The following is a 24,116-nucleotide window of genomic DNA, read 5'->3' on the forward strand; positions in this document are numbered from 1 at the left end:
AATCCGCCTGCCTCTGCCTCCCAAGTGCTGGGATTAAAGGCGTGCGCCACCACCGCCCGGCTGACAAAAGCATTTCTTAGACATCAACAAAGCAGGGGATTCCTGCTACTCCAAGGCAGGAAGAAGGATGCTGAGCTAGACGAAGGTGGGGTGCAGTGGGCTAGAATGTACCTGGGCTTTCTCAACGGTTCTCAGCACATCAAACATGAACTGGGAATAGCCTAGGTGCCAGTAGGATGGCCAGCATGAAAGGCCAAACTGTTGTAAGGGCTCCATTTGTCCTATAGGGTTAGAATGTGTGCTGGGGGTACTTGCTGGCCAAGATGGTGTTTACAACTCAGTGGCTTCAGTCACATCAGCTAGATCCCTGTTCCAACCTCAAGAACTAAGGACCAGAAGCCAGGTACAACAGTATACTTGCAATCACTGAATCGAGGGGGTCTTGAATTCAAAGGCAGCAGTCCATAGTGAGTTCCTAGGAAGACCTGTCTCTAAGAAAATAAGTAAACAATAAATAAGTTAATAAATAAATAGTTTATTTAAAGCTGAAGATCAACCTAAATCAGCTAACTGTGATTGCCCAATTTTATAAATAAGGTACTTTGAAGCCAGGGTGAGAAACAGTTTGTTATTGATGGAAAGCGTGTTTTTTTTTTTTAATTTATTTTATTTTTACCTCATTACTCACCTGTTTCATGTGGATTGTTTCAACCTAGTACCTTCTATACTTTCCTATCACCCTCCCCACCTATGTTTGTGCTTTGGCTGCCTGACACATGGGCTAAGTGGTATAATTTCAATTGAACTTATTAAAAGCAAAAAGAAAAAAAAGAAAGGGTTACAGAGAGAGAGAAAGAGAGACTGAAGTGAATTTGGTATGTGAAACGCTAATAAGACTTTATCTGGGCTGGAGAGATGGCTCAGAGGTTAAGAGCACTGATTGCTCTCCTGAAGTTCAAATCCCAGCAACCACATGGTGGCTCACAACCATGCGTAATGAGATCTGACGCTTTCTTCTGGGGTATCTGAAGACAGCTACAGTGTACTTACATATAATAAATAAGTAAATCTTTTAAAAGAAGATTTGACCCTGATGTAATACCCATGAAGTGTCTATATCTTTTTTTTTTTAAATCATTATTTTTATTCTTGTGTGTGTGAGTGCATGCCACATACGGGATAGTACCAAAAGAAGAGTGTTGGCTTCGCTGGTTACAGGTCGTTGTGATCGCCTCTCTGTGCTAGGTCTCCTGGAATCTTCCTTTATTACCGAGCTATTCTGTAACTACAGAATGTTAAGTCTCCTGTGCTTTCTTGGCTTTTACTTTAGCTAAGATGTTGCTCCACGACTCATTTTACTTGTCTGCAAAGTGTTCCAGTTTCCCTTTGGTCTCACCTTATTTTATTTGAGTGTGTGTGTGTGTGTGTGTGTGTGTGTGTGTGTTTTACGTGTAGCCCAGGCTGGCCAGGAACTCGCTTTGTGCAGCTTAGTACAGGGAATTGCGGAAATTGAGTCACCCGCCCTTCCCAGCCTCCCCCACCCCCCACTGCTATCTCCCACCCACATTCCCCACTCCCATCCCCCACCCCAGGAGTAAATACTTATCTTAGGAAATGGAATTTCCTAGCGCAGCTGAGACCAGTGAAGACCGACAGTAGGCGGGACGAGAAGGCGTGGCATGCAGGCATTGGGCTTCTTCTGATCTAAATTTCTGACCTTGGCAGACTGCCACTTGAGATGTGTTACCTGCGGATGGAGCAGAACGGAAGCAGAGGGACAAAGTAGCGGATTCCAGACTTCGAGCAAGGGCCTCTTTCTGGGTTCACGCCGCTGCGTTCTGGTCCGGGCTGGAACGCACGCCCAGCCCTTTGTGTGGCTGTGGTCCGAGGCTACAGCTCGGAAGACGAGCGTTGGGGACGGCGGGGCTGCCGAGCCCCAAGTAGGGCTGTCGAGCGCGGTGAGAGCGTGCGGGGACCCGGGTGGAGCCTCGCGGTGGGACCACGAGGCCCGACACCTGGGTGGGAGAAGCGGCCTGGCTCCGCGGTGGAAAGGCTCACGTGGCTGAAACCCAGGGGATTTCGGGTCTGGGACCAGGGCAGACCCAGCAAAGCCAGCGGGTATTTCTTCTTGTCAGATTGTGTGCGTGAGAGCGGCGAGGCCCCAGATTTAGAGAGCCGAACAGACAGGGTGTATTGTGGCAAGTCTGGCTGATCTTCCTGTCTTAGCTTCCTTTGTGCTGTTGGGGGTCGACTCCTCAGATTTTCAAAACAATGAATGGGCTTTAGTTAGAGGAGTGCACTCAGGATTGAGAGATGTCTGCTCAGTCCCTCCAGAAATTTACCCAATGGAAGAGTGAGGCCAGGCCAGGCCTAACCCCGTCTCCCATGCTGGGGGGAGTTGGGAGGGACGGGACTTGACCTCCTGCCAATCAACAGCCAAGTCTTATTCAGTTTCCTTGCATTCTCAGGGCTCCTGCACCAGGAAAGAACAATCAGAGGTAAATGAGTGAGGAGGTGAATGGAGGTACAAAACACCTGTTAGTCTCCTTAAGCAGCCTAAATTTGTATTAAAGACCCCTCCCTGCTTTGTGTAAATGTGCTGCTGCTGCTGTTGCTGTTGTTGATGACGACGATTTATGCTTTATGTGGCTCAGGCTGTCCTAGAACTCCTGGAGATCCTGTCTCAGCCTTCCTGGGGTTTGGGTAACCGTCTAGGTCACCACACATCTTCATGGTATTGTGAAGACTTGTTGATAAGGGAGTCTTTGCTGAGAATGGTTAAGGACAGGTCCTGGAAGATACTAGCCTAGAGCTAACTGTTTGGGCAGGTTTTTCAACAGGAGAATGATGAGAGGTGAGACAGAAGGAAGGAAGACAATCAGCCTCAGAATGCAGCTTCCCTGGCAACTTTTTGGGGATCAGAGTTAGCAATTCCCTGAATGTCTTGCTCCCTGCTGGTACTTTCACTCAGCAAAAGAATTGAGAGGAAAAGAAAGGGGGAGAAGTCTCTGTGCCTTTATGCTTCCCTTGCGTCCAGAGAGGAGAAATAGAGATAAAATTTTCAGAGTGAACAAGGGATTTAAATGTTGTTGGGTTATTACCACTGTACTGTACAAAGTGATACTGGACTCATGCTGCCAAGATTTAAGATGATCCAAAATGATGGGAAAGCCTAGGGTTTGATTTAACTTGTCTCTAGACTAGTACTATGTGGTACATGGGGATAGATAGATACTCTGATATTCCTTCATGCTGGGTCGTAGTCACAGGCTGCGCTTTCCAGACAACTAGTCGATCAGGAAAGGAAACAACACGGTGTACTTTGTTACTAAGCCATGAGGTTCTGTAGGTAGGCGTATTACTTATATTTCTGACCTAATGATATTTTCAGCTTGAGAGGTCATCAGAGGCTAGCGCCATTGTAAATGTCGTATGTCTATATTAAACACTGAAGTCACAGAGCTTGGGGTGTGCATCAGGTTCAGTGGTATAGCACTTGCTTAGCAGGCGCTAGGTTTGAGCCCCAGGATACCACGCACATATTCAAATCACAGAATCTATATTTTAATTTCTGGTCCTGGAAGAGATATTTACTTTCATCTTTCCAATGAGATCAAGTCATAGAGGATGAAGAAGAGGCAAACGCAGAGTGGTGTGTGACACATTCAGGTATGTACTTTTCTTCGGTGGAACTGAATCTAGAATTAAGCATCGCTCTTCCATGGATCACGTGTCCTGGAATGGAGGACTTGAGGTTTGTGAAAATGGAGCCAATTTACCTCACTTGGTACTGCTGAGAAGGCTCCATCACAGTGCAGGAAGTTAGTCATTGGGTTCTATGGAAGCACTTGTTCCTTACTCTCTCCTTTTGCTGATATTACATATTTTCCTTAAACCTTAGATTTCTAGAAGTGGGTGACAACAAATTGTGGCTAGAAGCAGTCTGGACTGGAAGTCAAACGCCTAGGACCAGCCTGGCATTACCAAACAATGGCAGCTAAGAGACAGGTAACCAGAACCCTGAACTCTATGGCCTGGGCTTTGAGGGAACTAAAGCTCAGTTGTGAAAGGAGAGTTTGGAGAGTTGAACCATCAAGGAAGACAACCTCTTTTAGAGTAGATACTTTTGTTACAAGAAGCAGTATCTCATTCAGGGGCCCTTGTAGGAACCATCCAACTGCACAGTACTTGGGAAATAGAGAGTCCCATTAGCCTTGGGATCCAGACCAGAAGGCTCTAAAAGTAGAAAGAGACACCGCTAAAGATAAACTGCTCCGTGGGGTAGGTAGGATGTTAGCTGCTCTATAGAAGCCCAAAAGAAAGATTATGGTGGAAGGATTGGGGAGATGGTTCGGCATGTTGTAAAGTACTTGTTGCACAAAGTTAAAGAGCGAATGTGGGATCTTCAGTCCCCACATTAAAACAAATGAGAGAGAGAGAGAAGGGCAGACAGAAAGACAGACAGACTAGATCAGCAGGATAATCCCAGAGGTTTTCTAGCCAGATATTCTTGTTGAATTGGTGAGTTCCAGGTTCAGTGAGAGATTTCTCAAAAAACAGCAAAAATAGAGGAAGGCACACATGCACATAGAGAGATTACTAGTGAAATCCAACAACAGAAAGGAGACGGTCAGGTAAAGAAGTGGTAGGCCCTAGACTTTCTTTAGGTCTTTTACCTGCCTGCAGATCTGATAGAACCCCAGATTGTCCCAGGACAAACAATAGACAAAAGGAATGGCAAGATCTTCTATATCTCCCATACCACCTTGGAATCCTTCATAGTTTTCTTCTCCTCTCCTCCCTTCCCCTCTCCCCTCCCTTCCCCTCTTCCCTCCCCTCCCCTCTCCCCTCCCCTCTCTCCCCTCTTCCCCCCTCTCCTCTCCCTTCTCCTCCCCTCCTCTTCTCTCAGTTCAATGGGTCTCTTTTTTCTGTACTAATCCTTTGCTGTCTGTATGTCCCAACTATGTGCCCTTCCTTCCCCATACCCTTTCACGGTATTGTCTTTCTCTTAGGTTTGAATTCTCTAAATCTTGAGACTATGTCAGTTTTTTTATAGTCCAAGTGAGGACGTTACATACTACCATACACATATGGCTAAATAATTGTCCTTTATTTAAGCTGGTGGCCAGGAGCAGGCTAGTGCCTCCGGAAAGCTCTTGGCACGGAGACTCAGGTGTACCGCATTTATAAAAGCGAAGCCACATTCTCAGGGATAGGTTAAGGGAATCTGTAATGTGTGTTCTGCTTACACACTCAGCAGAGATTCGGTTATGCATTTGGGCTATGGTCAGGACTGTAGATGGACTATGGTCAGGACTGTAGATGGAGGGCTATGGTCAGGACTGTAGATAGATGGGCTATGGCCAGGACTGTAGATGGATGGGCTATGGCCAGGACTGTAGAAAGTCCTGAATGCATTGCCAAGGCAGATGTGATATGGTTCAGAGAGGCTTAGGGACTGAAGAGTGCCTGAGCAGACATTTCAGGTCTCTGTGTTTACATTCTAAGTCTGACCAGCCATTCAGGACACCAGTCAGTTATGAGGACGTGGCAGTGACGTTCACCCAGGACGAATGGGAATATCTGACTTCTACACAGAGGAATCTTTACCAGAAAGTGATGTCAGAAACCTTCAAGAACCTGACATTCGTCGGTAAGAGACTGTGACTCCCTCAGCATTCTCCCTGTCCTTGAGCCTTAGAAAATATGGTTGGCGTTTCTACTTAGATAGACCAGAGTCAGCCTGAAAGATCCGAGTCACAAAGTTCAGAGGTAAAAGTAAAAGAAATCAAAACTTAAATGACAAACTGGGCTTGGAAACAGAGGTAGGATACCAGGTTAGGGCAATTCTCAGCTACATAGCAACTTTAAGGCCAGCCTGGACTACCTGCATGGGTCCAGAGAGGTGACTTAGGGGTTGAGAGAGTACTTGTTCTTGCAGAGGACCTGAGTTCAGTTTCTAGCCTTCACATGGTGGCTCAGAAACATTTGGAACTCTAATTCCAGGGGTCCCACATCTTCTAACTTCTATGGACAGCAGACATGAAGACATGAATGTGGTTCACATACATATATACATATCTACACAAATACACGTATATCCATATATATAAGCAGGCAAAACACGTAAAGTCACAAAAAATAAACCTGAAAAAAAAAAGCAACCCAGGAATAAAGATAATGTTGTATATGTGTTTATGTATATGTACGCTGATATGCTCACATGGAAGCCAGGGTCAAATCTGGGCTTCCTTCTTCAGGATACAACCACTCTGCACTTTTCGTTTCGTATTGTGTTGGGTCTCACTGATTCTGCTAGGCTGACTGACCAGTGAGCCCTAAGTATCTGCCTTTTTATGCTTCATGGTGCTGGGTTTTACATCTAAGTGCCATTACATCTGGCCTTCTTAATGTGCGTTCTGAGAATCAAACTCTAGTGCTTGTGACTGTGTGGTAAGCAGTGTTATCTACTGAGCTACTTTCCCAACCCCAGGGCAACACTTTTATTATTTTAATTATATTGTGAAAATATGCAAATTTGCCTGTCTGGCCTGGTTTGTTGACAAAAGCCTGTAATTCCAAGACTTCCAACACTCCCAACATTCCTGGATCTGATGCAGGAAGATTGCAAACTAAACGCCAACCTTGGTTATAGAGATTGAGGCCAGCTTGGACTACATTGTGAAACGACCTCAAAAAATACCTTGCCTGTATATCCAACCGATATTTAGTCACTCTTGTGTGTGAGGCATTATACTAGAAGCTGCAACCAAGTGTCTTAATGTCCTTTAAAAACAAACCCCCACATTTTAAAGGTTTATTTTATAAGAATGTTGGCGTCCATACTGGTTAGAAGAGGGGATGGGATCCCCTGAAACTGGAGTTAGGGATGGTTGTGAGCCACCAGTTACTGGAAACAGTATCAAATCCTCTACAAGATGGACAGGTGCATTGAGCTGCTAGCCCTAGATTAATGTTCTTTTTTTTTTTTTTTTTTTTAAATTTTTTTTTTTTTTTTTTTTTAAAGATTTATTTATTTTATGTGTATGAGTACAATGTAGCTGTACAGGTGGCCTTGAGCCATCATGTGTGTGGCTGCTGGGAATTGAACCTCTGCCAGTCCCGCTCCCTCCGGTGTAATTCACTGTAGTTGTCTTCAGACCAGAAGTACCAGAAGAGGGCATCAGTACCAGAAGAGGGCATCAGATCTCATTATGGGTGGTTGTGAGGCACCATGTGGTTGCTGGGATTTGAACTCAGGACCTTTGGAAGAGCAGTCAGTGCTCTTACCTGCTGAGCCATCTTGCCAGCCCTAGATTAATGTTCTTAAGGCAAGCCTGTTGTCTGCATAAGACGTAATGGGGCTTAGCATGGGACCACATTGCTTCATTTCCACACTGCAGACAGTCTTGGTAGTGCATCTCACTCAGAAGGATGGAGATAATTCAGAGCCAGCTTGCATTGTACATGGATACCTTGTTGCCAAAACCAACAAAGCCATGCCCTCCTCCCCACCCAAAATATGACTCCACTTAGAGCTAAAATATTTTTTTGCCTAAACCAGATTGGAACAGCTTACAAAAAGGAAAAGGACAGAGATCAGGTCTCTGTTCTCCAAAGACAACGGGTGAGAATTGTAAAGGAAACTGGGTGTGGTAGCTCACATCTGTAACCCCAACACCTTGATTTCACCATGTATTTGGGGGCCTATCATCTCACAGAACCAAGGGCCGGCAAAATGGCTCAGTGGTTAGGAGTGCCTGCCACCAAGGCTCACAACTGGAATTTGAATGTACTTGGTGTATAGAGAAAACCAATCCTACAAGTTGCCGGCCTCCATAAGCGTGCCGCGGTATGTGTATCCTTGCACACATGCATGCAAAATAGCGAAAGTGTAATTAAAAAAAAAAAAATGCAGAGGAGAGAGGAGGATAAAAAAAGACCCAGGACAGTCCCAGCATGGTGAGCTGACCTAGTGCACCAGGCTCAGTATCTTCCCATCTGTGTTAGACTTGGGACTAGAGGAAACCCTGAGATCAAAGTTCTAAGTCCACTGGCTTCGTAATAAATAGCCAAGATTTTCAAAACAAGCAGTCTAGTTTCCAGGAATCAAGAGATTGCATGTGAGCCCCTCAGTTAGTGTCACCCTTTGACACTAACTGGGAGAAGTGAGAAACAAGATCTTGACAATGTTGATCTGTCGAAGGATAAGCTTGTCCCCAGAGATAGGAGTTAAGGAACTGAGAGGAATGTTAATTTAGGTTGGCCACACTTCCCGGCTCAGACAGTCCTGGTGTGTTGCTTCTTACTCCAATTCAATTATTAGTAATTACAAGTATCAATTTTCATGATACAATAGTCTTCCTTTGGGCGAGAGATGTAGCTCACTGGTACATCTGTGTGTGTCTGTGTGTTGCTTCCCCAACACTGGGAGGTGAGCTCTCTGTTATCTGAAAGTATTTTTTTGTTCAGGTGGTTCCTGAAGCTGCAGCCACACATAGTACTGAGGCCTATTTGCATGGTTTTTGTTTTTACAGAGCTGGGGAATTGAACCCCAGGCTTTCTGTATACTAGGCAAGTGCTGTGCTATACTGAGCCATATCTCCAGGTCCTAAGTTCTGTTTTCTGTACTAGATAAAGTAATAAACCAAAATACTAATAAGATGGAATAATTATCTATAATTTAAAAGTGATGTGAATGTGGTCTTACAGTAGGGAATTCTCCATTTAATATTGTGTACTTGGCTGACGTGCGTGTGGTCAGGGATGAGGGGAGGGTTACTGCTTCGTTATCTGTGGAGTATCTGTGAGCATATGAGTCATATTGAGAGTGGGAAGATGGATTTCAATGATGTAAGTTGGTATTTAGATATATGAAATTATAGAAGATGCCTATGAAATTTTTACTAGCCATTATTTTATTATTTTTTTTCCCTATTTCTAGCCTATGAGGTCCAAGGGCGAATGGTTGCATTTTAAAGCTTGGGAAAAGGGAAAGTGGCTTGTACTGTGCTGGCATTCTCATAGTGAACTGTGTTTTTTCCCTCCTCTACTACAGGAAGCAAGAATAAACCTCAAGAACCTACCCCGGGTCCCGAACATAAGGATGGTGATGCGGACAAGCCCTCCAGTTGCACAGGGGTATTCAAAGGTGGACCATTCTTTTTCTGTCTGACCTGTGGCAAATGTTTCAAAAAGAACACCTTCCTCTTTAGTCACCAGTTTCCTGTGAGGTCCCGGAGGCTGGCAGTCACCAATTCACAAAGCCGCTACAAGTCTCAGCATCGTGGAGAGAGACTTTTCTCGTGCAATCTCTGTGGCAAGACTTACCGGGATGCTTCTGGCCTGAGCCGTCACCGACGTGCTCATTTAGGTTACAGGCCCCGTTCATGCCCTGAGTGTGGAAAGTGCTTCCGGGATCAGTCTGAGGTCAACCGCCACCTGAAGGTACACCAAAACAAGCCTGGGCCTAGCAACCAGAAGTGGAAGAGTAGGGTTCCTCCTACAACTAGATCCCAAGCGGCGGCCCTCAAGTATGTGAAAGTGATCCAGGGACCAGTGGCCAGGGCTAAGGCACGGAACAGCGGAGCCTCGTCCCTGAATGTCAGATCCAACTCTGTTCCGGCGATCCGCTCAAGAGAAAAGATCTCTTGTCCCTATTGTCACATAACTTTTACCCTGAGAACCTGTCTCTTAAGCCACCTCAAGATCCACTTCAGACGCCAACCCAACCAGCACGTCTGCTGCAGAGAGGCCCACTCATCCAACACACTCAGGATGCAAAAGATCTACAATTGCCCCGTCTGTGACAGCTCCTTTAGGGGAAAGGAGAGCTTGCTGGATCACCTGTGCTGCCGAAGACCAATCAGATTCAGTAAATGCTGGGAAATCCTGGGTTATTTGCTTGGCTATCTTCATGAACCTGTTGCGCAGGGAAATATTTTTAAAGTAAGGGAATCCTCAGGAAGAAGGATGGAATCCAGAAAGAGAAGACGGAAATGTGCATACAGAGAGAATCCTGAAAGAGAAGACCTGTCTGAGGATGATGATGAGGCGGATCAGTGGGCAATGGAGGTTTCCACCGACGATGACCTCATGAGTTTGAACCCTGAGACCTCTGGGACAGAGGAAGAGGACTGATTCCTGACTTCACACATGCCCCTGCAGGACCCCCCTCTCCCTACCCCACAAAGTAAATAAAATTTTTAAAAATAAAAGAAGTGGGTGGGAGGGTCAAAGGGAGGTCTTTTTTTTTTTTTTTTTTTTTTTTTTCTTTTCCTGAAGATTGACCCCTGCCATCAGGAGGTTTGAGCAGGAGAGCAGTGGATGATGAAGGAAATACACAAGGAAAGAAAAGTATGCACAGAGAAACTTGTATTATTCATTAGCACCTAGCTTGTCTGGTAGACCACCAAGTAGTAATTGTTGCAAGAAAAAGACAAAACAAACAAAAAAAAACCACATGGTACTCAGAGAAATAGGAGGGAGGAAATGAGAGGCAGGAGTATGAGGGACACCAAGGTGTGGAACATGGGGTAGCAGATCCAGTTCTCAGCCCTTGCTTCTCAAGGTCCTCCCACCAGGCTGCCAAAGCAAGATGGTGTTTCTCTGATCAATATTCTTTTGAGTCTTTGCTCCAGGTTTTGGTTCAGGCTCCCATATTCATACCCTGGGTCACTTAGCTTTTCCTGGTATTATGAGCTTTTCTGTTCCTGACCTCCTACTCTCCGCATTGATATTCCTCCCAGTCAAGACTTGTCTTGGAAGAAATATCTGTTTGCAGAGTTGATATTCTGTAGTTCATAATGATGTTGAAGTGCTGGGTATCCCGGCTGGCAGAATCACTCTTGTATCACTTTGGTGCATAGGTGTCTCCTGATAGACTGCCTGGCTTTAGCCATGGAGTGTTTTCTAGAGGCAGACTAAGACAGTAAAAAAGATGTGGAAGTCAAAAGTTAGAGGAAGGAGCTGAGGAAAGACACAGTTGAGGGAGGGAAATCAAGTTCTATTCGGGATCCAGAGTGTGTCTGTAGATGTAGATTGGAATATGTCCATAACAAAGAGGCCAGAAGAGGCATCCCCAAGGACCTGCCAGGCTCTCCTTCGCTCCAGGAAGATGCACCATCACTCAAAAGGGGTTTCCTAGAAAAAAAAGACAAGTGACTTAAAATCTTCCAGTGGGTTCTTTTTATGAAGTCATTGCACCTAGGAGATAGAAAGTTCACAGGGGTCATGTTATCTCAACCCCATTACCCTCAACCTCCTGGTTGGTCTTGAAGGGAGGTGAGGTTGAGGATAACTATTATGGAGAATGTTAAAGGAGGCTGCAGAAGTGGGATTCTGGCTAAGGGGCACTAAAGGCTATTAAGTGAACAGGTAAGAGTGGCTCAGCAGCCTTTCTGGTACTGAAAACGTGTCTTGTTAATTCCCTTCCCTTTCCCCTCACAGGAGGAGTCATTCCAGCCTTTCCTGGGATTATAGTCCCTCAGTAACCATGTTCCCTGTGCTGGATTTAAGATGGTTGGGTACGGTGGTACATGCTTGTGACAGTAGCACTTGGAGACAAGAAGTGGATTGCCATAGTTTCCAGACCAGTCTGGTTTGCACAGTGCTTTGTAGGGCTGGATAATGAGTGTCTCAAGAGTGAAGAGGGGTGTTAGAACTTACTTAGCTCTTCAAGAAATTGTCCTGTAAACAAAGAGAGATGAGTCGATGGGTGACCAGTGGGAGTCCACCCCCCTACACCCCAACCACCACCACCTCCCCAGACAACCCTCCCTATCCATTAAGAGGACTATGCATCTCTTTAAGTGGTTCTCAGTTTTCCTGAGGATTCTAATGGCGAGCATTGGGACAGCATGAAGATTTCCAGCCCTGGAATGTAGTAGAACTTTGGTTCCACTCTTTTCCCGTTCTGGTCTGCCCGAGTTCCCTGCTGCATAGTGGTCCCATTTACTGCGCAGACACGGAACCTGCCAGTCTTCGGTGTAGCCAGTTGTAGCAGATGACCAAGGCAACCAGGGGTCCAAGAAAAGGCACAATAACGAACAGTGTTATCTTCCAGCAGGGCACCCTCAGGAAGTGAGGATCTGAATGGTAAAACAGAACAAGGTGTTTCCCTCTCTGCCACACCCGCTTTTCTTAACCTCTAGCCCCCAAAGGACAAAGGACTCTGGGGACAATGCGCTGTAGAGTCCATGAATTTGGATGAGGTGCGCTGTGCTTTTATTTCCATCTAGTTGAATTTAGCTTTTTCTTTTTCGCTGATTTAGTATAGAAAACAATAGGTTGTGTGACGCTTTCATGCATTGCTCCTGTTCAGTCACACACTAACCCTCCCTCACCCCCATCTCTAGCATTTTTGTTTGTGGGATTTTTTTGGGGGGGGGGTTGTCTGAAGAGAGGTTCTTGCTGTGTATCTCAGGTTGGCCTTGAATTTGAGAAATCCTCCTGCCTCAGCTTTCTGGGTACTGGGATACCAGTCATCAAACCCTGCTTTCTCTAAGGTTTTCTTTTCTTTTTTTTCTCCACGTGGCAGAGGGTTGGGGGACGGGGGGAGGACATGGAGACAAAGGGGAAAAAAGAGAAAGAAAAAAAGGCAAGGTTTTCTTTCTTTCTTTTTTTTTTTTTTTTTTTTTTTTTTTTTTTTTTTTAATATGGAACACTTGACAAGTTTGCATGTCATCCTTGCGCAGGGACCATTCTCTGTGTCGTTCCAATTTTAGTATATGTGCTGCCGAAGCGAGCACGGTAAGGTTTTCTTATACTAACGATATAAGCAGCAGGCTAGGGATGCAATCTCAAAAAGGAAAAAAAAAAGTCAAAAACTGGTATTAGCACTGGTTGTGTTTATGATTTCAAGATACAAACATGGTTAAGAATTTAGACATTCACCTGGGCAGTGGTGGCACACACCTTTAATCCCAGCACTTGGGAGGCAGAGGCAGGCAGATTTCTGAGTTCGAGGCCAGCCTGGTCTACACAGTGAGTTCCAGGACAGCCAGGGCTACACAGAGAAACCCTGTCTCGGGGAAAAAAAAAAAAAGAATTTAGACATTCAAATCTTATAAGTAAAATCCTGGGGTTGGGAAGGTAGCTCAGTTTGTAGAGCTATATTCTTGTAGCTTTTACAGAGCTCTGAGTTCGATCCCCAGCACAGCATGCAGACAGATATTTCAAAACACAATGGAAATGGCATCAGTGAGATGGCTTAGCTGATAAGGGCACTTGCTGCTAAACCTGAAGACCTGAGTTTGATTCCCAGACTCACAAGATGGAAGGAAAGAACCAACTCCTTTATATTATCCTCTGACCTCTGTGTGAGCACTTGCCCACACTTACCTCCTCCACATGGGTAATAAAATACGTTCAAAGACTACACGTGTGACGTCCATATACTGGTCCAATGTCAGGTGCTAGGGTGTAGCCAAATACCAGGAGACCTGAACAGGGTTACATCTGGCTTCCGAAGGAAAGGCTGTTTATGTCTAGGAAGATTGATCAGAGCAGGACTTTGCTGTGCTCTGCTTAATGTTATTTTTTAATTGTATGGAATCTATTCAACAAATGTTTGGATATTCCTCTGTTGCTGGTGGTGTCCTTAAGAACTCTGCAATGTGAAGTGAAGAAAATGCAAACATGATTCTTGAGGAATTAACATTCTAGTTGGGGCATGCATGCTTGAATATGCATTTACCAGCACTTGGGAGTTGAAGGCAGAAGGATCAGAAACCCAAGGCCTTCCTTCATGACATAGTTTGAAGGGCAGCATAGCCACATGAAACCCTGACTCAAAAGAAAGTTACCAGTGAGACTTTACTTTCTCCTCAGAGAAGCCTTCCCTGATGGATCATGTGCTTGGACTGTACTCCTGAAAACTAACTCTGCCACATAAGTATAGCACGTGCCTTTCTTTAATCCCAACACTGGGGAAGCAGAGGCAGGTGGAGCTCTGTGAGTTCAAGGCCAACCTGTTGTTCATAGTGAATTCCAGGTTAGCCAGGGCTACACAGTAAGACCACAACTCAAAATTTTATTTTCTTACATATGGACGCCTTGTGTGTACAGCTGTTTGCTGTAGGGTCAGGAAATAGAACTTAGGTCCTCTAGGGGAGCAGCAGGTGCTCTTAACTACTGAGTCATGTCTTTAGCCCCAGTGGTTGTGTCTTATTCAATTATATTTCATTTTTTCCCACTGGGCAAGAAATTTTATGTGCAAAGGACCTCTTTATCCACTTATACGATAAGTTTTACAATTTGTAAAAATCAGTGTAGGGCCTGACACTGGAATATGGTACATAAATGTTTGCTATGTTCCTATAGATCTTGAATTCGAAGAGAAAAGGTAGAGGGGCCTTACAAAAAGCCACTCATCCTAGTTCCCCAGGCCACTAGTGAAATCCCACAGTGGCATAGGAGGCTTGGGATATGCCTGAACTTACCAAAAGTCCGATGGAGATTCTCTGAAAAGAACAAATAAGAACAGACTCAGTAAGGAGCTGAGAGGGAGCCCCTTCCTTGGATCTATCTAAATCCCTCAAAGCTGGTTCTAGCCCTGAGGCAAAGTAAACCGTGCTGAAAGAACTCAGGTAAAACAATTTCTAATTTTTAGCTGTCTATGGTTTTAAATATTAAGGTTCCCAATTGAAGGGAGGGTGGAGCATTGGGGGAGAGGCAGAACTCATCTGAAGAGAGGGACATTTTGGTTAAGCTAAAAAGATCAGAGGAGGGATTGGGGAGGGAGGGTGCCTGGAACTCACCTACTTCTGCACGAAGTTTTCCTAAAATAGAAAAAAAAAAGCAGTTTTTTAAGTTCCTGATCTGACAGTAGGAGGACCCTTCCTTCCACACCCAGCACCGTGGACCTTTGTGTGGGGAATTTTTTGATGGCCCGAGAGCGTCTTAGGAGAGTAGGAAGAGCTCTACATTTAAAACCAAGAATTCAGCCTCTTTCTGTGAATATTGTCTGATTGAATAATGAAATAAAGACCACAAGAGCCTGGAACTGATGGTGATTGGCTTCCTGTCTGTCTGTTCCAGCAAAGATAGGGCTGATTGTCAGGGCAGATTATGCTAATCTAGCTGGCCCCTTTTCTTACAACTCCATATGTGTCCCTCCCAAAAGTGCTTGCTCGGCTGGAGAGACTGACCTTCTAGAAGAACAGGGCCCACTGTTCTTTGGTCAAAGGTCTAACAAATAGCTGCAGTTCACAACTAGACCCTCCAAAACTTTTTGCATTTAAGAATGCAAAAGTCTTCAGAACTGTCCCTTAGGAACCTGCAATGCTCAAATCACACAGTTAGTTTTTTCTTTTTAATTTTATTATTTTTAACTCTATCTGTGTCTCAGTGAGTGAGTGTGTGTGTATGTGTGTGTGTGTGTGTGTTTGTGTGTGTGTCTGCGTGTACACATGAGTATGTGTGCCCCTAGAGTCCAGAAAAGGTTGTCAGATCTCCTAATGTTATGGGTGGTTATGAGTTGCCTGATAGGTGCTAGGGCTAGAACTTGAGTCCTCTGTAGGAGCAGTAGAGGCTTTTAGCCTCTGAGCTGTCTCTCTGGCCCTATACCATAAGGGTTTATCATTTCTTCCGTTACTCCTTGCTCAGTTCACATGGCCAAGAAGATTGCCATTTTGTAAATATAAACCCATATCCCACCTGGAGGAGAAACTATATATTTAGTGAGCAGCTACTTTATGATGGCATGTGCATTGGACACTTTCCTCTGTAATATTCCCACAGTTTAAGAGGAAAATGCTAAAAAAAAAAAAAAAAAAAAAAAAAAAAAAAAAAAAAAAAAAAAAAAAAAAAAAAAAAAAAAAAAAAAGAGGAAAATGCTGCCCCTAGTTGGAGACTCGAGAACTTAAGGATTTTTGTCATAGTTGGTGTCTACAGTAGAGTTGGATGCCTAGCTCATTCCTGCTCTATTCAGCCATGATGATGGAGAGCCTTTTCTTTGCCATGGAGTAGGTAACCAGAAATTCTGGGTAAAAAAAAACCAACAACAACAACAAAAAAAACAAACAAAGACCCTCACTGTGGGGCTGGGGATGTAGTACAGTGTAGAACACCGGCCTATTGTGCATAACTGTCGTTGATCTGATACTTGTGTCCTTTCCATGGCCCAAACCCTCCTTGCTGCCATATTCTCTTATCAGCAGAAGAAGGTGGAAATTCAAGAACTCATGTTTTGGTCTGGGAAGGACACAGCACAAGGAGACTCTGACTGCAGGCTCTGGGCACAAAACAACTTCCTCTACAGCTGAATTTATGTCCACAGTTGAATGGAAAAGACAGGGGAGACAGTTTTTTTTTTTTTTTTTAAATACATTCCATGTAGCAAAAACTTTCATTTCAGAATCTTTATTAAAACAGGAAGTAGTGGGGCTGGAGACATGGCTCAGGGTTAAGAGTGCTTGCAGCTCTTGCATAGGACCTGGAGTGCAGTTCTTAGTACCTACACAGAGCATCTTACAACCACCTAGAGTTCCACTTCCAGGTTCTCTGAGACTCTTCTGGCCCCTTACAGTACCGACACATACATGTGCACATATAGGCAAGCACACACACACAAAAAATATATATTCATGTGTGTGTCTGCATGTAGGTATATGTACATGACTGCAGGGGCCTGAGGAAGCCAGAGATGTTGGATCCCATGGAGCTAGATGGTTGTTACATCATGGTTACAGATAGTTGTAAGCTGTCTGATATGGGTTCTCGGTCCTCTAAAAAAAAGGAACCATTGCTCTTAGGCATGGAATTATCTCTCTAGCCCTTAAGATTTATTTTTTTTAAATGCCTAGCATTTTAGACCTGACTGACTTTGAAGAGACTACTCACCCAGTTTCATGAAGCTGCTAAGGACTATGGAGGGCAGAGCTCTCCTGCCTGCAACGTGTCATCTGAGCAAGTCATCGAACCACACCTAGACTCAGTTTCCTCCTCAGCAACAAGGCTATCAGTATTGCTTCACAGGTAGATGCAAGGTAAATGGTTCAGTAGAACCTGCCATGTAGTTCTGAACTGAGACCACTTAAAGATTGACAGTCCCTAAGAACCAGGAAACGATCCTGACAGACCCATACCTCTCAGTCTGTGCTGCAGGAAGAGGAATACAAGGCCTACAGAGACCTGCAGGAGGAGTGTAGGCACAAGGGCAATGAGAGTCAGCACACCGGGGTTGATCCAATAGAAGGGATCTGAAAGGAAGAGGGAACACGTCACTCAGACTGCTTCCTCGACACCCTGTGCAGACGACAGAGCCTGTGCTGCAATAGGTTGGGTTGAATAAGGGAACCAACGTCAAGATTTTAAAAATACTGACACACCCAGGCATGGTGCTACGCACTTGTAACCCCAGCATTCTGGAGTCTAAGGCAGGAGGATTGCTGCAACTCATAGGCTAAGCTGTAAGACATGTCTCAATGAAAAAGAAGGGTGACATAGAGTGGAAATGTTGGTAAAGTGAGCTTGTTTCTAAAAGAGATGATGTGGTCATTGTTTTTTGTTTGTTTGTTTTGTTTTGTTAACAGGGCAAGTTTGTCCTGAACTTTTTGTCCTCTAGCCTCTACCTCCCACTACAACTCTCCAAATATTATTCAGTGGTTTCAGACCAACCACTCTCTGTCTCTGTCTCTCTCTGTGTCTCTCTGTGTCTCTGTTTCTGTCTGTCTCTGTCTCTCTCTCTTTCTGTGTTTCTGTGTCTGTCTGTCTGTCTGTCTCTCTTTCTCTCTCTCTCTCTCTCTCTCTCTCTCTCTCAGGCAATCTGATTAGAGGAATTTGGAATGTGGAAACCAACTTAAAGGAAAGCATTCTCCCCTGAGGCACTGTTTTTAACGAGTGTGCGTTCTGTTCCACTCACCCCATCTTTCTTACTTGAAATTTGTTGGGCCTCAATGAGTGTCCTGAAGTTGACAGATGAGCTGAGAATTTGCTGATCAGGAAGAGAGAAAAAAAAATCTGTATGCTAAAGTTTTGACCTTCCACTTTTTGTGTGAGTAAAAATTCACTAGCCAAAAAAAAAAAAAAAAAAAAAAAAAAAACCCAGCTGTCTGAAGAACATTCTGTGGCACACAGCTATTTTCATGTCCCTGCAAGCTGTCTCTAGAAATAGCGCTTTGTTACTGGGCACACAATGCATCTTCTGGTCTCAGCCTGGCAACAGTCACCCCCACCTCAGATACAGAAGTGATGGATTGTCTGATGCTCACACTGCAGGTGCTGAGGAGGAAGGGAAAGGATCAGAGGCCCAGCGCTCACAACACTTTTGTTCTTCAATTACATCGCAATTAACTTTCAGCACTCCTGTCTGTTTCCCTATCCACGGTTTAACCACTCTGAGGCAGGACAAATAATAATAAGTAACTCCAAAATCAGCCACCACACAAAGCATACTGAAAATGAAGTTATAAGAAAAAAAAAAAAAAAAAGCAGTGTCGCTGAAACTACAGGTCTCCTCCACTACTGGGTGCCTCTGCTTAATTTTTATTTATGTGTATATTTGTGTGGGTGTATTGGCCTGTGGAGGCCAGAGAAGGCATCAGATCCCCCAGAACTGGAGTTATATGGGTCCTGGAACCCAACTCTGGACCTCTGCAAGACCAGCAAAAGCTCTGAAGCACTGAGCCATCTCTGTAGCTTCTTGGTTTTATTTTGTTTTGTTTGAGACAGTCTCTTGTATTCTAGGTTAGTGTCTGACTTCTCACCCTCTTGGCTTGAACTCCTAAGTGCTACGGCTACAGGCTTCAGGTTCTAAGATCAGTTTATGCTGGGGACTGAACCCATGGTTGCCTCCATTCTAGGTAAGAACGCTACCAACTGAATTATCCCTGCCATATATTACACACACATACACATACCACAAATTATATTCCTGTTATATAATCCACACACATATATGCATATGTACATATTGAGTATATACATATATACATATACATATATATATATGTACATATATATATATATGTCCACACTCAAATACAGGGATATATTTTTGTTCCTTATATTCTATGGCTAGCTTATATTACTCAACAAGCTCTCATGGGAAGCACCCAAGCTTCCAAGCTATCGGCATGTTTCTAAAGTAATCGTTTTAAGCTGAGCACGGTGACTCATGCTTTTAGTCCCAGCACGTCAGAGACTGAGGCTGGAGGATTGCCTAAGTTATAGATATAAAAAGCTAGTTGTGGCGGCACATGCCTTTAATCCCAGCTCCTAGCTCTTAGGAGGGAGACAGGAGGACTGTTGTGAGTCTGAGGCTAACCCGGGCTATAGAATGAGTTCCAGGCCAGCCAGGGCTGCATGTTGAAAAGCCATCGTGTAAAAACAAAAACAATGAGCTGGTGAAATGGCTCAGCGTGGACTGTTCTTCCGAAGGTCCTGAGTTCGGATCCCAGCAACCACATGATGGCTCACAACCATCCATAATGAGATCTGATGCCCTCTTCTGGTACGTGTGAAGCCAGCTACAGTGTATTACCCTGGAGGGAGCAGGGCAGGAGTGATCAGGGCCAGAGCAAGCAGATGTCCTGAGTTCAATTCCCAGCAGCCACATGATGGCTCATGGCCATCTGTACAGCTACAGTGACTCATACACATAAAATAAATAAATAAGTCTTTTTTTTTTTTTTTTTTTTTTTTTTGAGACAGGGTTTCTCTGTATAGCCCTGGCTGTCCTGGAACTCACTCTGTAGACCAGGCTGGCCTCGAACTCAGAAAGCTGCCTGCCTCTGCCTCCCAAGTGCTGGGATTAAAGGCGTGCGCCACTACCGCCCTGCTAAATCTTTTTAAAAACCCAAAAAACAAAAAACAACAAAACAAAACAAAAACTGACGTGCAAAAGCATTTGTCTAGCTTAGATACCATCTTTTATCTAACGTCACCTTCTTAGCCATGAAAACCGACTTTGATTCCAGTTTCTTTCCTGATCCAAATAACAAAATAACCAACAGCCACAGCATAGGCGTCCCTGTTTACTGATGTGTCTGTTCCTTTGGAATTGATCTCAGAAGTGTTGTGATTAGGTAGGAAGACCTTATCTCAGCTGAATGATTGAAGAATGAAGAGAGGTCAGCTACCCCGCAGGTCATACTGCTCATGACCTTGGAGGACTCACCTTCCACTTTCAACTCCATTGCCGCCTCTTCTTGGTAAGAGTGATCTCTGAAGAAGCAGGTGTAGCCTCCTTCATCTGAGAACCTCACGTTCTGGATCCTGAGGGTAACCTTTCCCTCACCGATAGTCTCTTTCAGAAGCTCTGTGCGTCCCCGATATTCAGGTGCTTGCTCTGCGTCTTGGTCCTTGCCATTTCGGTAGAGATGAACCACTCTTGAAAAGGGAGAACGGTACCATCCCACCTCCAGGCCCGTGGCATTCTTCCCAGGAGATATGCGGCACGGCAGCTCTGCTTCATCCCCAACTAATGCCCGGATGGGATGCCCTGGTCCTATCACTCTGAACTGCCCTGTCCAAGACACCAAAGAGAGGAAAAATAACAACAGCAACGAAAGCAAGAGTCAGCCCAGCACTCGAGAGGCAGAGGCAGGCAGATTTCTGAGTTCCGGGCAAGCCTGGTCTACAGAGTGAGTTCCAGGACAGCCAGGGCTACACAGAGAAACCCTGTCTCAAAAAAACAAAACAAAACAAAACAAACAAAAAAAAACAAGGGGGGGGAAAACAACAACAGCAACAACAAAACAAGAGTCAGGTGTGACAAATTCATCCATCATTGGAAAGCTGATTCAAAAAGAGTGAGAGGAAGGAAACATGATTTTTCATTTTTATTTTATTTATTTTTGAGACAGTGTCCCACTATGCAGCCTTGGCTGGCCTGGAACTCACAGAGATCTGCCTGCCTTTACCTCCCAAGTGCTAGGATCAAAGCTGTATACCACTGCACCTAGTGATTGTTTTATTTTTAAAGTGTGTGTGTGTGTGTGCCTGTGTGTGTGTGTAAATTGTCTACATTAGTACACACAAGAGTGCAGGTAACTTCAGAGACCAGAGGCATTTGTCCCCCCTGGTTCCGTAGTTATAGGTTGTTGTGAGTCAACCGAACTCCAGTCCTTTGTAAGAGTATATACTCTTTACCAGAGAGCCATCTCTCTAGCCCCCATTTATTAAATTTGAGACAGGGTCTCGCTCTATAGCTTAGGCTGGTCTTGAACTCAACAGCAATCCCCCTATCTCACTTTTTTAAGTGCTGGAATTTTGAGCATGTGCCACCACACTTAGCTTAGGACAATCAATTTTTCTTGTAATGGTTTTGCATCTGTGTCAGAGTGGGTGAACATATGCCACCTTTGTGCAGCTACTCTTAGAATCTGTAAGAGGCTATGAGGTCCCCTGGAGCTGAGGTTACAGGTAGCTGTGAGCTACCACACAGATGATGGTGCTGGGAACCCTACCTCGGATCCTCTGCAAGAACGGCAAGAGTGCTTAACTGCTGAATCGTACCTTCAATGCCTCTCCTCATTTTTTTTTTTTTTTAAGAAATGCTTATAGCTCAAGCAGGCCTTAATTTTCCATGTAGCTGAGAATGACTTGAATTTCTGGTCCTTCTGCTTCTATCCCACAAATGTTCCACCATGCCAGGTTTGGGAATATTAAATGGAATTCATGAGCCTCAGTAGGGCTCTTTTTAAAATTGTATTTATTATTTATTTATTTATTTACTTTAAACTAATACAAAGTAAACAGTTTCTAGTAAAATATATGTTGTGAATGTCTAGGACAGAATGCTCTACCATGAAACTATCTGGACAATGGCTTCCACTTTTCTACCAGCTCTGTCCATCTCTGACTTCTCAGCTCAGAAGCTTGTCTCCTCCTTGTCATGTGGCCTACTACTTCTAAGTGCTTCCCAGTGCTCTACAGTTGTTGGGAGCCATCCCATGGATGTGGGTACTGGTAACTAAACTCCAGTCTCTTGTAAGAGAGGAATACTCTTTACCACAAAGCCATCTCTCTAACCTTTATTTACGAAGTCTCTTCTTTTCATTTGTACCTTCAGCCTCATGCCAGCTCTGGAACCTGCTCTGAGCATCTCTCCAGTGAGCATCAGCTACTAGCAAGCAAGCTGGGCCCTTCCTTATTCCAGGATGCCCACAGAGGGTTCCTGGGCTAGGGCGTAATCAATCACATGGCTCCCTGAGATGGAACTCTGTCTACTGTTTCTTTATTTCTTCTCTTAGTGGGAGAACAGGCTCCTGTATAAGAACGTATCGCTGCCTTATTCTGTGGAACAAGTTCTCAAACGTAACACTGTATAAGAACGTATCGCTGCCTTACTCTGTGGAACAAGTTCTCAAACATAACACAGTGCTATAACGTCATGTGGTTTTGTTTTTTTTTAAATATTTAATTTGTGTTGTTTCGTTTTAGCATTCAGGCTTAGAGGCAAGCACATTTGTCCACTGAGCCATCTCACTGACCCTCAACAAACATTTATTGAGATTTACTACAAACAAGCATTGCCTTAATGTGCAAAATGCAAAACACTCTCACTTAACTCTGACAGTAACTCCAAGAAGTTAGTGTTCTTCTTTTGAAAGATGAAAAAAGAGAAACTAGGGCTACAGCTAGAGCTTAGTAGTGAAGCATGAACTTAGTTTGCACCAGGCCCTGAGTTTGATTCCCAGCACCATATGAATGGGGAAAGGTTTGGATTTTAGTCCTCAAAAGGTCAGAAAAGTCTCTAAAGAGAAAGACCACGCCAGCAGACCCAAGTGTAGATAGGAAATTCATATAGCCATTTGAGGATGATTAAAAGAGGTTAGCCAAGGATACTCCCTTTCTGCTCCAAGATCTGCAGAGCTGTAATGAGCACGCTTGCTTACCTGCATAGCTGCATGACAACTGGAGGAGCAGCAGCAGGGAGAGGAGGCAGCTGGGAAGAGAAAAGTTCCACAAACAGGCCATCTTTATGGTTACCGGGGACAGAGTCCCTAACAGCAAGGTCAGGCCAGGCTAAGGCCGTCCGGCTGCATGTCCCTTACTCCAAGAAGCCTGAAGGGAGAATCTGGGAGGGCACTACTGCCCAAGCCCAACCTCCATATAAGCATTATCACAGCTGTGCCCTGAGGAATGGCCCCACGTCACCCTTGCCAGATATCTGTACAAAAGGACTACAGATCCATTGATGACCAGGGTTTGCCTCCCGACCCAACCCCTCACAGCACTGGAGCAGTGGTTGCCTGGTACTGGTCATTTCTCTTTTCCCCTCCATGGATCCAGTCTTGGGAAGGAAGGGCATGTAGAAGCTAATCAGTGATAATCAGAGGGACTTGTTTGTGAAGTCTGTAAGGCCTGTTTAATTCTTGTGGCCACCAAAAACTATCTAGGAGAGAGTGATTAAAAAATAAAAAACATTCAGCCTTGATTTGCTGTGTCTATATTCTGTTTGTGTGTGACAGTCTTGTGTATACCATTCTGGTCGCAAACTACTATAGCACAGAACGATCTTTAACTACGGATCCACCTGTCTTTATATCCTGACTACTAGATGATGAGACTACCTATAATCATCATTCCCTAACCTAGTCTCCTCTTCCTCCTCTCCTACCCAACTCTGAGACAAGGTCTCCCTATGGTTGACTGTCCTGGAACTTGACATATAGACCAGGCTGGACTTGAACTCACAGAGATCCACCTGCCTCTGTGAGTTCTGGGATCAAAAGTCTGCACCTCTATGCCCAGCCTCTTCTTTTTTTTTTGCCACCAAACGATGCATATGGCTTTTCGTTGTTGGAAGTTGATGGGTATGTGTTTATTTGGTTCGTTGGTTTTGAGACTAAGGTCTTACTCTGTGACTTGGAATTCACTATGTAGCCCAGGCTGGCCTCAACTTCTCATGGATCATCCTGTCTCTGCCTTTATAGTGTTGGGATTTCAGGTGTGAGCCATTATGCCCAGCTATCAAAGATTGTATTGAGAAAGCCGCAAGGTAGACAGTAGGAGCTGACCGTCTTTTGTGTCCAGAGAGGCAGTACTAATGAGAAAGAGAAGCAGCAATTGTCAGTCAACATGGTCTTCAGGAACAGATCCAGCATGCAGATGCATGTCCTGGCTTGGCGTTGTTCAGAGGTAAAAATGATAATCTGTAATGAAAATAT

At 44.6% G+C, this 24,116-nt stretch overlaps 2 protein-coding genes and 1 pseudogene across 6 annotated transcripts; 1 reads left to right on the forward strand and 2 right to left on the reverse strand.

The window, feature by feature from the left end:
* The first annotated feature begins 1,584 nt into the window (after positions 1-1,584).
* Zfp57 (ZFP57 zinc finger protein) lies at positions 1,585-10,238 on the forward strand. Of its 5 annotated transcripts, XM_031347315.1 has the most exons (6): positions 1,585-1,958; positions 2,469-2,498; positions 3,585-3,669; positions 3,902-4,008; positions 5,509-5,653; positions 9,059-10,238. In XM_031347315.1, exons 4-6 carry the CDS (start codon positions 3,991-3,993, stop codon positions 10,138-10,140), a joined length of 1,245 nt encoding a protein of 414 aa, XP_031203175.1. In that variant the 5' UTR covers positions 1,585-1,958; positions 2,469-2,498; positions 3,585-3,669; positions 3,902-3,990; the 3' UTR covers positions 10,141-10,238. The 5 variants fall into 5 exon arrangements, with proteins under 5 accessions (XP_031203175.1, XP_031203177.1, XP_031203176.1 ...); XM_031347317.1 differs by lacking the exon at positions 3,585-3,669; XM_031347316.1 differs by lacking the exon at positions 3,585-3,669 and having other exon boundaries at positions 1,585-2,498.
* A 116-nt stretch (positions 10,239-10,354) lies between these two features.
* Mog (myelin oligodendrocyte glycoprotein) lies at positions 10,355-22,938 on the reverse strand. Its single transcript, XM_031347398.1, has 8 exons — positions 22,842-22,938; positions 20,120-20,467; positions 17,088-17,201; positions 14,760-14,780; positions 14,442-14,462; positions 11,973-12,089; positions 11,668-11,688; positions 10,355-11,142 (listed from the first exon to the last, which is right to left on the reverse strand). The coding sequence occupies exons 1-8, from the start codon at positions 22,921-22,923 to the stop codon at positions 11,129-11,131; spliced, it is 738 nt and encodes a 245-aa protein (XP_031203258.1). The 5' UTR covers positions 22,924-22,938; the 3' UTR covers positions 10,355-11,128.
* LOC116075638 lies at positions 12,651-12,749 on the reverse strand (annotated as a pseudogene).
* Positions 22,939-24,116: the final 1,178 nt, after the last annotated feature.

The sequence above is a fragment of the Mastomys coucha genome, unplaced genomic scaffold (genome assembly GCF_008632895.1).
Source record: "Mastomys coucha isolate ucsf_1 unplaced genomic scaffold, UCSF_Mcou_1 pScaffold3, whole genome shotgun sequence".
Lineage (NCBI taxonomy): Eukaryota > Metazoa > Chordata > Mammalia > Rodentia > Muridae > Mastomys > Mastomys coucha.